The sequence below is a fragment of the Chanodichthys erythropterus genome, chromosome 4 (assembly GCF_024489055.1).
Source record: "Chanodichthys erythropterus isolate Z2021 chromosome 4, ASM2448905v1, whole genome shotgun sequence".
NCBI lineage: Eukaryota > Metazoa > Chordata > Actinopteri > Cypriniformes > Xenocyprididae > Chanodichthys > Chanodichthys erythropterus.
Window position 1 is genome coordinate 28809379 of NC_090224.1, and position 18073 is coordinate 28827451.

At 39.9% G+C, this 18073-nt stretch overlaps 2 protein-coding genes across 4 annotated transcripts in view; both read right to left on the minus strand.

Annotated features, from left to right (window-relative positions):
* Positions 1-18073, minus strand: part of traf3ip2a (TRAF3 interacting protein 2a) — a 132672-nt gene that overhangs the window by 79352 nt on the left and 35247 nt on the right. For all 3 annotated transcript variants that reach the window (XM_067384677.1, XM_067384678.1, XM_067384676.1), the window contains exon 4: positions 14515-14614. In XM_067384677.1, the coding sequence (XP_067240778.1) occupies positions 14515-14614 (100 nt within the window). The remainder of the gene's footprint in view (positions 1-14514; positions 14615-18073) is intronic.
* LOC137018699 (uncharacterized) lies at positions 1719-3082 on the minus strand. Its single transcript, XM_067383405.1, has 2 exons — positions 2816-3082; positions 1719-2719 (listed from the first exon to the last, which is right to left on the minus strand). The coding sequence occupies exons 1-2, from the start codon at positions 3059-3061 to the stop codon at positions 2051-2053; spliced, it is 915 nt and encodes a 304-aa protein (XP_067239506.1). The 5' UTR covers positions 3062-3082; the 3' UTR covers positions 1719-2050.

Genomic DNA, 18073 nt, shown 5'->3' on the forward strand with positions numbered 1-18073 from the left:
GTAGTATACCCCATGTCATAGTGTATCAGTTGGGTGACACCTGTTTACTTAGTGTATGACATCAGCCATTCATGAACTGTACAAGTTTCCTGTACAATGTACTCTACTGTGGGGGAAAATATTTAGGCTGCATTGTCCAAGCCCTATATATATTTTTATTTTATTTTTTCTAAAGGACTGAGAGACGACACCATGGTGGAGGAAGGGGCCAAATGTTCACCGGGGTACAGGAAGCTGCCATTGTAAACTTGGTTTTGGAAAATAATGAAATCAGATTACGAGAAATTCAAAGCCACATCATCCAAGACAACACCTTATTCAACAACATTCAACGAGTTAGTCTGTCCACATTGGCTCGCATTCTCAAGCGAAACCAAATCAGAATGAAACAACTTTATAAGGTGCCGTTTGAGAGAAACTCTCAAAGAAACAAAGAGTTCAGACGAGCATATGTGGATGTAAGTACTATATTGACTGCAGTACACTACACACAACATTGTTTCCCAGTGTATTTCTGGACAGACTTCACAACATTCTCATACCACCAGAGCGTATGAATGATGCAGACCATCAAAGAAACCGGTACGTTGTAGTATGGGACAACGTGAGCTTTCATCGTGCAGCCCCAGTCCAAAACTGGTTTGCTGACCACCCAACATTTCTCGTGCAATACCTCCCACCATACTCACCATTTCTGAACCCCATAGAAGAATTCTTTTCGGCATGGCGGTGGAAGGTATACGACCGGCAGCCCTTTGTGCGCATGCCTCTTGTGCAGGCCATGGAAGAGGCATGTGATGAGATTGATGTGGGTGCAATTCAGGGATGGATAAGGCACTCAAGGCGCTTCTTCCCTCGATGTCTGGCAAGGGAAGATATTGCCTGTGATGTTGACGAGGCGTTGTGGCCAGACCCGGCTGTGCGGCAAGATGCTGCCTAATTATTTTTCTTGCCGTTTTTTTTTTTTTTTTAATGTAATATATTTTTTTCAGAAATTTTCTTTTTCAGTTTACTTTTTTTGTAAGAATATTTTTGTTCAGTCCCATGTAAATATATCTGCTGTGCTTATGTTGTACTGACTTGTTTACTGTAGTGAAGGAAAAAAAATAAAAATGTTGCAACAGCATGTGTGTGTATCTGCAAATATTTCTGTGCATGTGAACAATCTGATACATATTTTAGTATTATGGCAAAGCATACTAAAGATGGGGGTGCTTTTCATTATGCCCAACAGTGTGTAGGTGGTTAGGCAAAAATCTGGTAATATGAATGAAGTGTGTGCCATTTCATGCAAAAGTTTGATTTTGATAATGCTCTGTGTAGTTTCGGTTGCAGTGCTTCATTTTGCAGGATATATGAGGTATTTTGCAGTTTGGGTGTGTGGTTTTGTGAATTGTGTTAAGTGTTTTGATAAAACCAGACTAGTTTGAAAAATTGTGTGTTAGCAATTGGAAAAAACTGTAAAAGAATGTTCTTGAAACATTATTTTAGAAATGTTTTTTTCTAACATTTACAAAACTTTACAGTTTTTTCCAATTGCTAACACACAATTTTTCAAACTAGTCTGGTTTTATCAAAACACTTAACACAATTCACAAAACCACACACCCAAACTGCAAAATACCTCATATATCCTGCAAAATGAAGCACTGCAACCGAAACTACACAGAGCATTATCAAAATCAAACTTTTGCATGAAATGGCACACACTTCATTCATATTACCAGATTTTTGCCTAACCACCTACACACTGTTGGGCATAATGAAAAGCACACCCATCTTTAGTATGCTTTGCCATAATACTAAAATATGTATCAGATTGTTCACATGCACAGAAATATTTGCAGATACACACACATGCTGTTGCAACATTTTTATTTTTTTTCCTTCACTACAGTAAACAAGTCAGTACAACATAAGCACAGCAGATATATTTACATGGGACTGAACAAAAATATTCTTACAAAAAAAGTAAACTGAAAAAGAAAATTTCTGAAAAAAAATATATTACAGTAAAAAAAACAAACAAAAAAAAAGGCAAGAAAAATAATTAGGCAGAATCTTGCCGCACAGCCGGGTCTGGCCACAACGCCTCGTCAACATCACAGGCAATATCTTCCCTTGCCAGACATCGAGGGAAGAAGCGCCTTGAGTGCCTTATCCATCCCTGAATTGCACCCACATCAATCTCATCACATGCCTCTTCCATGGCCTGCACAAGAGGCATGCGCACAAAGGGCTGCCGGTCGTATACCTTCCACCGCCATGCCGAAAAGAATTCTTCTATGGGGTTCAGAAATGGTGAGTATGGTGGGAGGTATTGCACGAGAAATGTTGGGTGGTCAGCAAACCAGTTTTGGACTGGGGCTGCACGATGAAAGCTCACGTTGTCCCATACTACAACGTACCGGTTTCTTTGATGGTCTGCATCATTCATACGCTCTGGTGGTATGAGAATGTTGTGAAGTCTGTCCAGAAATGTGAGAATATGGGCTGTGTTGTATGGTCCAAGTTTGGCATGACGGTGGAGGACACCATGCATATTGGAGATGGCAGCGCACATTGTGATGTTCCCACCACGTTGGCCAGGAACATCTATAATGGCTCTGTGGCCAATGAGGTTTCTCCCTCTTCTTCTGGTCTTTGCTAGGTTGAACCCAGCCTCATCTATAAAGATGAACTCATGTGGGATTGCATGAGCATCCATTTCCAGTACTCCCTGAAAACAAAGAACAAAAATCACTCAATATGGTGTTATCCAGTACACTGGGAAACAATGTTGTGTGTAGTGTACTGCAGTCAATATAGTACTTACATCCACATATGCTCGTCTGAACTCTTTGTTTCTTTGAGAGTTTCTCTCAAACGGCACCTTATAAAGTTGTTTCATTCTGATTTGGTTTCGCTTGATAATGCGAGCCAATGTGGACAGACTAACTCGTTGAATGTTGTTGAATAAGGTGTTGTCTTGGATGATGTGGCTTTGAATTTCTCGTAATCTGATTTCATTATTTTCCAAAACCAAGTTTACAATGGCAGCTTCCTGTACCCCGGTGAACATTTGGCCCCTTCCTCCACCATGGTGTCGTCTCTCAGTCCTTTAGAAAAAATAAAATAAAAATATATATAGGGCTTGGACAATGCAGCCTAAATATTTTCCCCCACAGTAGAGTACATTGTACAGGAAACTTGTACAGTTCATGAATGGCTGATGTCATACACTAAGTAAACAGGTGTCACCCAACTGATACACTATGACATGGGGTATACTACATGTGTACTACATGAAATTTTGGTTACATACCTGTTCTCCAGTCTAAAGGTCCGGATGACAGAGGCGACAGTAAAACGGCTCAAGTTTGGCTGCACTCTCTGTCCAGCCTCACGCATTGTCAACCCATGGTTGATGACATGATCTACTAAGGTTGCTCTGATTTCATTTGAAAGTGTTTGTCTTCTTTGGCCATGAACTCCTCTACCTGCTCTACCGTTACCTCTCACTCTTCCTCCCCCTCTTATTCTCAACCTCCCTCTTCCTCTTCCTCTTCCTCTTCCTCTTCCTCTTCCTCTCTCTGCAATGTCTTCCATTGTTGTTGTAAAAAAAAAGGTTCTCACCTGTGGTCTTTTCATAGTGCTTACATCCTGATTGAAGTGTTAACAATTAACCACTGAGGTGTTTGGCCAGGTGGCACATGTAATTGGCCAATTAGCTCATGTAGTGTCATTTTGAATGGCAGTGTTTTGAAATGGCAAACATGTGACTTTATGTCAGATTGTTGTGTCTTATGCAGAGAACTGTATTTAGTGAATTTAAAAAGTGCTATTTTGAAATGCAAAATGTGTGTAAAACAGAAAAGGTGTTTAGACTTTTGGAGACTTGAGAAGAAGTTTTGCTCTCTGTGTGTCAGTTTAAATAATTGTGCTGTGCATGTCATTTTAGTGTGTTAGCAATTGGAAAAAACTGTAACATAACGTTAGTGAAAGTTATGGAAACGTTCCCTGTTAGCTGGGTTACCACCGCGTTGGCCCGGGACATTCAAAATGATTCAAAATTATGTTTCTCCCTCTCCCTCTTACTGCAACATTGCCTTTCATTTTGTTGAAGACTCATAAACTCACATTTTACCTTTTTATAGTACTATAGCACCTGATTGTTGAGTTTACTGTTAAGCACCCAAGTGTCTTCACACCTGACGGCTGTGTTTGATCAATTGGTTTATAGGTGTGGTATTTTGGAAAGCAGTGTCTTGAAATGGCACAGAAGTGACATTATGTTAGATTTCTGTGTCTAATGTAGAGAAGTGTGTTTAGTGTTGTGCAAAACAATGTGTGTAGTGTTTTGCAAAAAGTGTGAGGCTGAGAATGTGCTTATAGTTGTGCAGATCTAGCTTTGTGTTTTGCTCCTTGAGTGTAAGGTTTTGCTAATTGTGGGAAAAGTTTAATTTTACTGTGTAAGCAATCGTAAAAAACTGTAAACACAGACCATTACTTTATTCATTATTTCTGCTATGCAGGCTCATTTTGTAAATGTAAACATTTTAAATTTTACAAAGATGGTGCTTTATGAAAATGTAACTGGACACATTTCCAAATTGTGATTGGGTTTTCCCATCTATGCAAATTTTTGTTTATGTAGAGACGAAATAATTAGGTTAATCATTGTCTGTCTCCATCAGTTTAGTGTAGTGATTGTGTGCATTTGTGATGACAATGATGAATGATACACTACACTTTTAGTTTTATTGTTCACCAAAAAAAAGTGCCAAATGATTTCTTAGATAAACTTTATATTTTCTAATTATGTATATAGAAACAAATAAACTTTACATTAAATAAACATAAAAGTTACTATACTACTTGCGTAAAAAAAAAAAAAAAAACATCAAAAGAGTTTGAAATTCAGTTTTTGCTGTGGTATCAAAACTGATATTGATAATTGTGAAACCATGCCATATATTGTTACTGTGAAGTAAAATTAAGATTTTGGTCATATCACCCATCCCTATTCTTTGCTATATAGCAGAAAAGGTTCCCACAGTTTTACAGTTTTTTTTTAGTAGTGTTCAACATAAGTAATAGACTACCTTGTCATTGTATTGTAACCTTGTCAGAAGTAAGTATATAAATGGCTGCTATTTTGCACTATATAAGTTTATTTGTAATTACCAGCAAGGAAGCAAGCACTTAAGAAAGAGACAGATAGAGAGAGAGAGAATGACAGAGAGAGCAGAAATGAGGTAAGGAATTAAAAGTCAGTAGGCCTATGTAGTTTCTTAAAGGTGCTAAAGAGGATGTTTTGTTTTATATATTTTGCAATATTACTTGAAACTGTCTTTACTAACTGATAAAAGACTATTTATTAGGTGCACTGAAAGGAATAATATTACAGCTTTTTCCAATTGCTAACACACTAAAATGACATGCACAGCACAATTATTTAAACTGACACACAGAGAGCAAAACTTCTCAAGTCTCCAAAAGTCTAAACACCTTTTCTGTTTTACACACATTTTGCATTTCAAAATAGCACTTTTTAAATTCACTAAATACAGTTCTCTGCATAAGACACAACAATCTGACATAAAGTCACATGTTTGCCATTTCAAAACACTGCCATTCAAAATGACACTACATGAGCTAATTGGCCAATTACATGTGCCACCTGGCCAAACACCTCAGTGGTTAATTGTTAACACTTCAATCAGGATGTAAGCACTATGAAAAGACCACAGATGAGAACCTTTTTTTTTTTACAACAACAATGGAAGACATTGCAGAGAGAGGAAGAGGAAGAGGAAGAGGGAGGTTGAGAATAAGAGGGGGAGGAAGAGTGAGAGGTAGGGGTAGAGCAGGTAGAGGAGTTCATGGCCAAAGAAGACAAACACTTTCAAATGAAATCAGAGCAAACTTAGTAGATCATGTCATCAACCATGGGTTGACAATGCGTGAGGCTGGACAGAGAGTGCAGCCAAACTTGAGCCGTTTTACTGTCGCCTCTGTCATCCGGACCTTTAGACTGGAGAACAGGTATGTAACCAAAATTTCATGTAGTACACATGTAGTATACCCCATGTCATAGTGTATCAGTTGAGTGACACCTGTTTACTTAGTGTATGACATCAGCCATTCATGAACTGTACAAGTTTCCTGTACAATGTACTCTACTGTGGGGGAAAATATTTAGGCTGCATTGTCCAAACCCTATATATATTTTTATTTTATTTTTTCTAAAGGACTGAGAGACGACACCATGGTGGAGGAAGGGGCCAAATGTTCACCGGGGTAGAGGAAGCTGCCATTGTAAACTTGGTTTTGGAAAATAATGAAATCAGATTACGAGAAATTCAAAGCCACATCATCCAAGACAACACCTTATTCAACAACATTCAACGAGTTAGTCTGTCCACATTGGCTCGCATTCTCAAGCGAAACCAAATCAGAATGAAACAACTTTATAAGGTGCCGTTTGAGAGAAACTCTCAAAGAAACAAAGAGTTCAGACGAGCATATGTGGATGTAAGTACTATATTAACTGCAGTACACTACACACAACATTGTTTCCCAGTGTACTGGATAACACCATATTGAGTGATTTTTGTTCTTTGTTTTCAGGGAGTACTGGAAATGGATGCTCATGCAATCCCACATGAGTTCATCTTTATAGATGAGGCTGGGTTCAACCTAGCAAAGACCAGAAGAAGAGGGAGAAACCTCATTGGCCACAGAGCCATTATAGATGTTCCTGGCCAACGTGGTGGGAACATCACAATGTGCGCTGCCATCTCCAATATGCATGGTGTCCTCCACCGTCATGCCAAACTTGGACCATACAACACAGCCCATATTCTCACATTTCTGGACAGACTTCACAACATTCTCATACCACCAGAGCGTATGAATGATGCAGACCATCAAAGAAACCGGTACGTTGTAGTATGGGACAACGTGAGCTTTCATCGTGCAGCCCCAGTCCAAAACTGGTTTGCTGACCACCCAACATTTCTCGTGCAATACCTCCCACCATACTCACCATTTCTGAACCCCATAGAAGAATTCTTTTCGGCATGGCGGTGGAAGGTATACGACCGGCAGCCCTTTGTGCGCATGCCTCTTGTGCAGGCCATGGAAGAGGCATGTGATGAGATTGATGTGGGTGCAATTCAGGGATGGATAAGGCACTCAAGGCGCTTCTTCCCTCGATGTCTGGCAAGGGAAGATATTGCCTGTGATGTTGACGAGGCGTTGTGGCCAGACCCGGCTGTGCGGCAAGATGCTGCCTAATTATTTTTCTTGCCTTTTTTTTTTTTTTTTTTTTTTTTTTACTGTAATATATATTTTTTTCAGAAATTTTCTTTTTCAGTTTACTTTTTTTGTAAGAATATTTTTGTTCAGTCCCATGTAAATATATCTGCTGTGCTTATGTTGTACTGACTTGTTTACTGTAGTGAAGGAAAAAAAATAAAAATGTTGCAACAGCATGTGTGTGTATCTGCAAATATTTCTGTGCATGTGAACAATCTGATACATATTTTAGTATTATGGCAAAGCATACTAAAGATGGGGGTGCTTTTCATTATGCCCAACAGTGTGTAGGTGGTTAGGCAAAAATCTGGTAATATGAATGAAGTGTGTGCCATTTCATGCAAAAGTTTGATTTTGATAATGCTCTGTGTAGTTTCGGTTGCAGTGCTTCATTTTGCAGGATATATGAGGTATTTTGCAGTTTGGGTGTGTGGTTTTGTGAATTGTTAAGTGTTTTGATAAAACCAGACTAGTTTGAAAAATTGTGTGTTAGCAATTGGAAAAAACTGTAATATACATCATCTGTGCACGAGGTAGGGCCTTAAAAACATCAGCCAATCGCGTAAACGATTGGCCCTCTGGCTTGTCAATCACTGCCATGACGTTCCTTGTGAGACACGAGCGCGGCTGCGTGCTCCAGTAACGTTCCACACTCCACAGGTGCTCCATGCAGTGTTTTTGTCCGGAGACAGGAGTAACAACTGCAGATTATGAGTTACCTGCGGTGAGTCCGACATAATGAATCCACTAACACAACACAGCGAATGCCGGTGGTAAACACTCGTGTTCCAATACGAGTGTTTACGAGTTTTGGGAGGCGTTCCTTCGAAGGAGGGGGGCTGTTCTTACGCATGCGCTCATTTCAAAAACTCAGTAACAGTCTTTGGATTCTCAGTCGACGAAAAAATCCTCTCTATCACCTTTAATTCACTGTGACTATTTATAATTAGCTTAACAAATTACACATTGTCACATTGGCTTTTAATGATGATGATAAAACATAATAAAAGTTAAAAAAAAAAAAAAAAAATTTGTAGTTTTTTTATTTCCTACAGGGCAGGGGAAGGGTATATAAAATTAAAACGAAAGTTTCTAAGTAGTTGCACACATCTAAATGCTTTTTGGCATTCAGAATAGGCCCAGATAGATTTCAGCCTAACAGGGATACCTGCACTGAATCTTCAATTTCACATGTATTTTGTGTATTTTCAAAATACAAAATACTGTATTTGTATTTAAATACATTTTCCCACACAGTATTTTGTATTTGTATTTAAATACATTTTTCCACACAGTATTTTGTATTTGTATTTTAAATACATTTCCAAGTATTTACGCCCATCTCTGCACACAGTGATTTGCATACACTACACACAAAAATCTATCATGAAGTCACTTCCTTGCAATACCAAAGCACTGACTGTCAAATTACCGCACCGTCCAACCAATTGGTTCAACACAGTCATCAGGTGTGCAAACACTTGTTTGCTTAATTGTAGACACACCAATCAGGTGTATAAGCACTATAAAAAGCAGCAGGTGAGTTCATTGGCCTTAAGCACAATGGAAAGAGTCAGAGAAAGAGTCAGAGAAAGAGTAAGACAAGGAGGAGAACGAGGAGGAGGACAAGGAGGAGGAGGAGGAAGGGGAGGAAGAGGAATAAACAGAGGAGGAATCAACAGAGGAAGAGGAAAAGAAGGAGGAGGAAGGGGAGGAAGAGGAATCAACAGAGGAGGAATCAGCAGAGGAAGAGGAAGAGAAGGAGGCCATGCTGGAGGCAGAGGAAGAGGAAGACAAGATGGTGCTCAAAGTGGACCGAATCTGACAAATGAAGTGACAAATGAGATCCGCGCAACACTGGTTGACCACGTTGTCAACCACGGCCTGACACTGAGGGAGGCTAGACTGCGAGTACAGCCAAATCTAAGCCGATACACAGTGGCAAGTGTGATAAGAACATTTCGACTGGAAAATAGGTATTGTAAAAATATCATCATATCAAAAACATCTGCACGGTTTCAGTAACTGCTTACAGTACTGTATTCTATGCACTATCAGCACTTCTGTTACCTTTTCCTGTGAAATTACTGTACTATTGTATACTGTTTTTTTTCTACATAGAATTGAGGGTCGGGAACGACAAGGGGGAAGGCCTCCTAAGTTCACAGAACAGCAAGAGAGGGAGATAGTAAACATGGTTTTGGCCAACAATGCTATAACACTCAATCAGCTCCAAGCTAACATTGTCAATAACCACACCACTTTCAACGATATCCATCAGGCCTCAACATCAACACTGGCACGCATCCTAAAAAAAAACATATTCAAATGAAGCAAATTTATCGTGTGCCTTTCGAGCGGAATTCCGAAAGGGTGAAATGACTTCGGCATGATTATGCAGAAGTATGTATTCACCAGAGGTGGAGATTCCAGGGGTCAGAAAGTAAAAGTCCTGCCATATTTTCATTCCACCCACTTAAGCATTAATGAGATAATTAAGTGATTAATTGAGTGATGATTGCCCATTATTGAAGACACCTGATGATAAAAAGCAGAATCACCAAAGGAGAAAATCACAATTTTTAAGTTACCATCATCGAGGTCAGGGTTTGTTTTAGTTGAGCTCTTGATCCTTGACTTTTTAATACTACATTTTGTTTGGGCAGTTTTAACTGCATTAAAACCAAACAGACAAGCAAAGTTAAAAGATAATCAGGTGTTGTTGGTTATGTTTTTACATAAACATTATTTGATCTGAATCACTGAACTCATTTAGAGCCCAATCTCTGAGTTAGATTTACATTATTGATTAGAGTTGTGACGTTCGCGAACGAACCGATTCTTTTGAACGGCTCATAAACATGAACGATGGGAGCCGAGTCGCGGCTGGAGGGGAGCCGTTCTTTCTGTCGTTCTTTTTTCCTATGCGTGTTTCACACAGATGCACACAAATGAGCTTCTCTGCGAGACAGAACAGTTATAGGCCCTATAATATAGGGGGAGGGGCGCACCCACCCAGCGCAGGCCAACCCTTTATAGCGTGATGATATTAGTTATTAGTTGTGCACGCATCCTTCACGTGAGTACTCCAGTGGAAAAAAACCCTGCGTTCCTCTGTCATTGGGTAGGAGCGGAGCCATGACGTGTGTACGCTGCCGTCACATTCATTGCAGCCCACTTTGTTATTGTTCAGTGACTTGAAGGGGCTGATGTCCTATTTGCAGTTTACAGTAGTGATAGTATGTACTACATACATACTGTAGTAAAAGCTGTACTACATACTATGTAGTATGTAGACATTTCCATTTTATTTATTCTAATTTTATCTACTTTAAATATTTTTTGTTTTCTATCAAAATGTTCTTGTGTGATAACAATGTTCTTGTGTGGAAGTGTTTGTAGTAAAAGCTGTTTTGCACAGAAATTCATTGCAGCTGGCTTTGTTTTTGATGTTTATTTGTGAGTAGGTATTGTATGAATAGCATAAGTCAACATAGCTTTACACACACACACACACACACACACACACTTTGTACTAAAGGTAAATCCAAAATAGTGATGTCACTGTCTAAGCAGAGGGATTTGTGCAACCCTATGGAATATAGTCCACACATGACAAATAAGGTAATAATCAATATTTCAGAATAATTCAAACTCAGATATTGGTGTGTGATATCTGAGTTTTAATTATTTGACTACAAATCTCACCTCATCATTCCTCCCAGTGATTATTTCCAGGATAAACTGAGATGCCCCCAAGCTGGCTTCTTAAAACTGACTAAATATTTAAAAAGAGCCAAAAGAGCCGTTCTTTTGAACGGCTCTTTGAAAGGAACGGATCGCGAAGATCTGGATCCCCTCAAAGAGCCATAAATCCCATCACTATTATTGATTACAGCAGAACTGTGATTCTACAGCACAAGATCAGCTTTTACAATACATTTTTTTTAAGAGTTCTGATTTAAAAAAAAAAAAAAAAAGCAGAGCTCATTTAAACACACAGACATCAAGAATCATCCTGTGAATCTCAACAGTGGTGGCCATCATAAAGCATGTTGCAGTGCATTCTGGGAGCCACCAATCAAAATTCATCCATGGCTCCCATCATGCATTGCTGCATGAATAAATTATGAGCTTAATTGTCTTAGTAATTTCATTTATTCACACTATTAAATTGTTGCTGTTTTTCTGTGACTTTTAGTAACTTGTTTTCTAATGTTCAGAGTTGATCTGTTTATCAGAATATGTTGCTTGTCACCGTTGTTGAGATTCACAGGCTGATACTTGATGTCTGTGTGTGCCTAAAATAGTTTTTTTTTTTTGTAATAAGGACAACTTTTTTAAAAAAAAAATTCTGTATCGTATAAGCTGATCTTCTGCAGAATCACAATGCTGTAGTGATGGGCATTCCGGCTCTTTTTCGTGAGCCGGCTCGTTTGACTCAGCTCCCTGAGAAGAGCCGGCTCTTTTGGCTCACAAACGGCTCTTTAAATAATACATGTTTTAACTATGACTTTGATTATGATAGGTGTGAAAACAGTTCTAATTAAATTATTAAATGAACTCATACTCACAATGTCTCACAATTTCTTTAAAAATGCATTGATTTGTTATAAAAAAAAAATACTATTAAACATTTGTATTTAAATTACAACTTTTTAATGTATAGAACCAACATTCAAAACAAATAAAATCTGAACAACATAATAGAACCCATATTAAATATTAAAGAAAAATAAATAACTGAAAGGATTAAACTGGTCCCTCTTTTTCTCTTTTTTTATTGCCATATGAGCTCTCACTAGTTAGGATATATTATTCATAATGAACACACACACACACTGCTGGCCATATTTTTATTTTATGAGAGATTTGCATTCAGAAATGCTGTTTTTCCTCTCCTCCGAGTTTCGACTACAGACCATGAGGCTGATCAGACAGTCGAAACGAAAGAGTGTGTGTGCTTATATAGCCTAATTATAATTTTTTGTGTTGTTCTTTGAATTATTAGTCTATTGTTTTAAATAAAATTAAAACCATTCATTACATAATGATTTAATTTCTATAGGCTATATTTTGAAAAATAGAGTCGGCTCTTCAGATATGTGAGCCGGCTCCCGACGTTCACATAAAAGAGCCGACTCTTAGAGTCGGCTCGTTCGCGAACGACCCATCACTACAGTGCTGCTGTAATCAATAATGTAAAACTAACTCAGAGATTGGGCTCTAAATGAGTTCAGTGATTCAGATCAAATAATGTTTATGTAAAAACATAATCAACAACACCTGATCATCTTTTAACTTTGCTTGTCTGTTTGGTTTTAATGGAGTTAAAACTGCCCAAACAAAATCTAATATTAAAAAGTCAAGGATCAAGAGCTCAACTAAAACAAACCCTGACCTCGATGATGGTAACTTAAATATTGTGATTTTCTCCTTTGGTGATTCTGCTTGTTATCATCAGGTGTGTTCAATAATGCTCAATCATCTCTCAATTTATCACCTAATTATCTCATTAATGCTTCAGTGGGTGGAATAAAAATATGGCAGGACTTTTACTTTCTGACCCCTGGAATCTCCACCTCTGGTATTCACTAGCAGTGTGATCTTGCATACTGTCTCATAATTTTATATGTATACTAGATCTACACTGAACTACACAATTTTGCCTGACACTGTTCTTCGGAGAGTTTTACGAATGGATGGAGAGGAGATCCAGCATGAGTTCATTTACGTAGATGAGGCTGGGTTCAACCTGACGAGAACAGTAGAACAATAGTCAATGTCCCAGGGCAACGTGGGGGTAATATAACACTCTGTGCAGCCATTACACAGAATGGGGTTCTCCACCTCCATACCCATATGGGCCCTTACAACACAGCACTCATACTTACATTCTTGGACCAATTGCACAACATAACAGCAGCAAATCAAATCGATCATATGCAATACATTGTTGTCTGGGACTATGTGTTTTTTCCACTGCTCTGCTCTGGTTCAGAACTGGTTTCAGCAACATCCACATTTCACCGTCCTATATCTTTCACCATACTCTCCATTCCTCAACCCTATAGAAGAGTTTTTCTCGGCATGGCGGTGGAAGGTATATGATCTCCGTCTCCAGGCTGAGGTACCCCTCATCCAAGCCATGGAGGAGGCCTGTGACCAGATGGAGGTAGCAGCAATGCAAGGATGGATTCGTCATTCAAGACGTTTCTTTCCAAGGTGTCTTGCTAATGACAACATTGCCTGCGATGTTGATGAAATTCTCTGGCCAGATCCAGCTAGGCGAAGAGATAATGTCTAGTTTTTTTTTGTTGTTTTTTTTACAGTAAACTTACAGTATAATACGTAAAGTGACATTTTGTTACAGTATTATGAATCTCCAGGTCAACATTTTGGGAGTGTTGACAAATAAATGACTTTCTTCAGTCTGCAACATTGGTCTTGTGTAGTGTTTGGTGAATTTACATTATATTTGTACTTTGTTGATGGTAGCCTACTCTAATCATAGGGAAGTAGAAGTGCTAAAAGTGTTTTAGGTTTATCACAGCAGAGTGTAACTCGTGCAAACAGAGTATAGTAATGTGAAACGTGTGTGTTTCATATGGTAACAAAGTGTGTTTTTTAAACAGATGTGTATAGTTTTTACAAGAGTGTTTAATTATGCAAAGAATCTGTAGTGTTTTGCTAATTGTGTGTGTAGTTGTGCTAATTGTGTGTAGTGTTTTAAAAACACGAGCCCTGTTTTGAAAATCGTGCTTAAGTAATCCAAAAAAACTGTAACAGAGTACATCCTCAACAGTCAAGTCACATATTGCATTTTAAATGATACAGATTGTTTTAAAGCAGCTTCATAATATAAACAGGAAAATAACAGTTTTAATGTTGCAAAATGCATCAATTATGAAACCGCTTCACTTTCTGCTGTAAGGAAGACTCATTATTCAGCTCAATTTTGTTCAATGTTGATTCAATTCAGTTCAATAACTGTCAATGTTGCAAAGAAGTAATTGATGTATCCATCTGTCTGAGATCTGACATCACAATTTCACAAAGTCTTTGCAGCTTATATAGTATATCAAGCTCTTTTACAGTATGTTAAAAATCAGGAAAAAATACTTTTGTCAACTAACTACTTTAATTTAAAACCGGAATTTAAGTTAGGTAGATGGCACATTATGTATTGTAAAAAAATGTTTATGAAGTTACCTGTTCTGAACATAATGCCTTGCATGCTCAGGTAGGGGCTGATACAGCGGATAGTTGGGCTGTTTGCGCCAGTGATATAAAACCTCTGGTGGGTATTCATCTATAAAAATGATACATATGAACATATATGGTATATATAAGAGTAATGGTAAACACAGAATTAAATTTCTACACAGTTCAGTTATGGTTGCATTATCTGCAGAGACTACTCATTCAGGCCCACCTGGAATCTGTGTGCATAAAGCTCTGCAGATTTCCACAGAATTGAAACAACCATCATTCTAAAAGTTCTACACCTCCTCTTCCCCTTTAGTCTTTATTAAATATTTTGGCTAACTGAAAAGAAGAATACAGGCTTTCAAAATAGTCTCTGTGGTAATCCACCAAAATGAAAATTCTTGATGAATCACACAAAGCAAACACGTACATATTATATATATATATATATATATATATATATATATATATATATATATATATATATATATATAATCTACTGGACAATTATCTTTATTTCCATCATTTTTTTTTTTTTCATCATGGTTTTAGCATTCACTGAAAAAAAATAAATAAATAAAAAATTTTGGTATAGTAATTTATATTAGATTAACCATCATAGTTTTTACTTAGTAAAATTAAAATTCAATGAGAACGTCTAGGTTACTTTTGTATGCCCCGTTCCCTGAAGGAGGGAACTGAGACATTATGCCGATACTAACGTAATGGGGTCTTGCTTGGGAGCCCCAATCACCTCCAAATGGTACAAAAAGAGCCAATGGGAATTGGCAGGTGAGATTTACATGACGCGCCACACCCACCAGGCACATCCGGGTATAAATAGGACCGAGGAGCCGAGATAGGTATCCCGGCCATTCAGCAGTGGATCAGGGCCATGGCAGGGGGATGTAACGTCTCTGTTCCCTCCTTCAGGGAATGGGGGTTACAATAGTAACCTAGGCATTCCCATACAGTCAGTCACATTTGACGCTATGTCGATAGTAACGTAATAGGGTCCCAATGGAAAACGGCATATCACTGAATCGTGTTACGAGTGTTGGAGATGCAGATGCTGGCAGGCTATGGTGTGCCCAGTGCAAATGCTGCTCACAAATGCTGTAACCTAGATGCTGCTGCTGTTGCAAAATGCTGGAGGAACTCCACGGGGTTCGCCATCTTGGGAAATGAACTGAGGAGCAGAAAAAGCGCTCGCATCCCCTCCGTGGAGGGAAATGCTGCGACAAGTGAGAACCCTTGGCTAACTTGCTGTAGACAGCACATGGAAGGACACCAGGTCCACTCTGAGATTATAAAATCTAGTGAATGTGTTCGGTGTTGCCCAGCCCGCAGCTCTGCAAATGTCTGCCAAAGAGGCGCCATGCACCAATGCCCAGGAGTAAGCAACACCCTGAGTAGAGTGAGCTCTCACCCTGAGGGGGCACAGCTTGCCTTGGGACTGGTACGCCAAGGCGATGGCATCCACTAGCCAGTGGGTCAACCTCTGTTTAGAGACAGTCTTTCCCTTCTGCTGACCTCCAGAGCAGCACTCTGAGCTTCTGAAACTTTGTGTGCAGTCCACATAAGCATGCAGAGCGCGAACAGGACAAAGCAATGCAAGGGCTTGGTCTGCCTCCTCCAGGTGCAGTGCTTGCAAGTTCACCATCTGGTCCCGGAAGGGAGTAGTGGGAACTTTGGGCACATATCCAAGCCTGGGTCTCAGGATGACCTGAGGCACATATTCCAGGCACGATTCACTGACCGAAAATGCATGCTGGTCCCCGACCCTCGTGAAGGAAGCAAGCGTGGTCAGGAGCACTGTCTTCAGAGACTGATCTTTAAGCTTGACTGACTCAAGGGGCTCGAAGGGAGGCCCGCAAGGACGACAGAGAGGTCCCAAGGGGGAACACAGCAAGGTCTAGGAGGATTTGACCTCCTAGTGCCTCTCAGGAACCTGATGATCAAGTCATGCTTTTCATCCGGGCAACAGACGTACCCGCGGGGGGCAGTGTGGAGCACTGTGTCCGAACCCGGGAAGCAGAGTATCCCGAGGTAGAGGCAGTGAGTGCGGTGGACTCCGGTAGACAGTGATGTGGCTCCGAGGGTGCCCTGAGGGACGGGGCAGGGAGGTGTGAGGAGGCAGTGCATCCCTGAGGTGAATGAGAATGTGGCTGAGAGTAAGGAGACATTGTCTGGCCGTGACTTTCATTGCCTGGAGGGTGAGGTCAGTCACTGTGCGCAGTTCTTGCAACAATCCTTGCATGCCATGGCCATCTTGGACCTGCAAGATGGCCATGGCATGCAGGGCGGAGGCCGGCAGAGTAAGCCTTAGCAGCCAGATCTGCCGTCGTCTTATTTGCATTGGACGGGAGATGCGGATGATTCCGGCAGGTGGCAGCAGATTGTGGGCAGGAGTGCACCACAATTGCATGCTCCACTTGTGGAATGTCTACGTAATGTGATAGTGAGAGTGGAGGCGGAAGTGAGAGTGGAAGCGGAAGAACGGTTCCTGGCAGTAAAAGGTGCCTTCAATGTCTTCCGAATTTCCTCATGCACCTCCGGGAAGAATGGCACTGGGGCAGCACGTGGCTGAGAACCACGCCCCGCACCCAGGAACCAATCATCCAGCCACGAGCTCTCTGGACACGGAGGAAGGTTCCACTCAAGCCCAATGTCCGCGGCGGCCCGGGCAAGCATGGCCATCAACTCTGAATCCGATTCCGCCTGAACGACCATCCTGGAAGGTGCTAGTTCGGCGTCCTAATCCTGTCCAGAGGACAAAAGCCTGCTCTCCGATGCAGCGATTGACATCAGATCCTCATCCGGAGTGCCGAATGTGACAATGGGGTACCTCAGTTGAGGCAGCCGCATGAGCATCCGGCAACTCGACGGCACATAGCGTGCTGGAGGAGTGGGAGGTTCGTGGGGTGCGGACCCAACAAAGAAGCTCCCACTATAACCCTCAGATTGGGAGTGGCATGTAAATCTCACTGGTCAATCTCCATTGGCTGGTTTTGTACCATTTGGAGGTGATTGGGGCCCCCAAGCATGACTCCATTACGTCAGTATCGATGTAACGTTGAACGTGACTGACTGAATGGGAACTAGAATTTCCCAAGTAAAATCTGAAATATATACACATTTAATTCAAGTAATGAATGAACTAATGAACTAGGTGGCAAAAGTAACTCTTATTATGTACTTGCTTGAAATATTTACATTTTTTACTCATTGCACAAACTTAGAAATATTAAGTAAATTTTAATCTAAAAGTGTAGAGTGTTTGAATCCACATACACTGATAAAAATTGTTCTGTGGTGAAGTAATACTACAGAAAAAACATGTAATTTCTACATGAAATAGTTCAGGCAAGAATTGAAAAATGTACATTCTATATTAGTACTCATATCAATGATATAAAATTAAGTAAAACCTACTCAACTTTTCTGATACTGGTATTCCCATCATGCACTGGGGCATGAATAATTAATAAGGTTGATTTTTTTTTGCTGTTTTCAAGTTGTATTTACACTGTTTTATCATTGCTTTTGTTACATCTGGCAG

Bases quoted from the DNA above. Each gene is read 5' to 3' on its own strand.
- LOC137018699 (XM_067383405.1), bottom strand. From the start codon at position 3,061: ATGTTCACCGGGGTACAGGAAGCTGCCATTGTAAACTTGGTTTTGGAA. The intron at 2,720-2,815 runs GTAAGTACTATA...CTTTGTTTTCAG, and splicing joins TCAGACGAGCATATGTGGAT to GGAGTACTGGAAATGGATGC.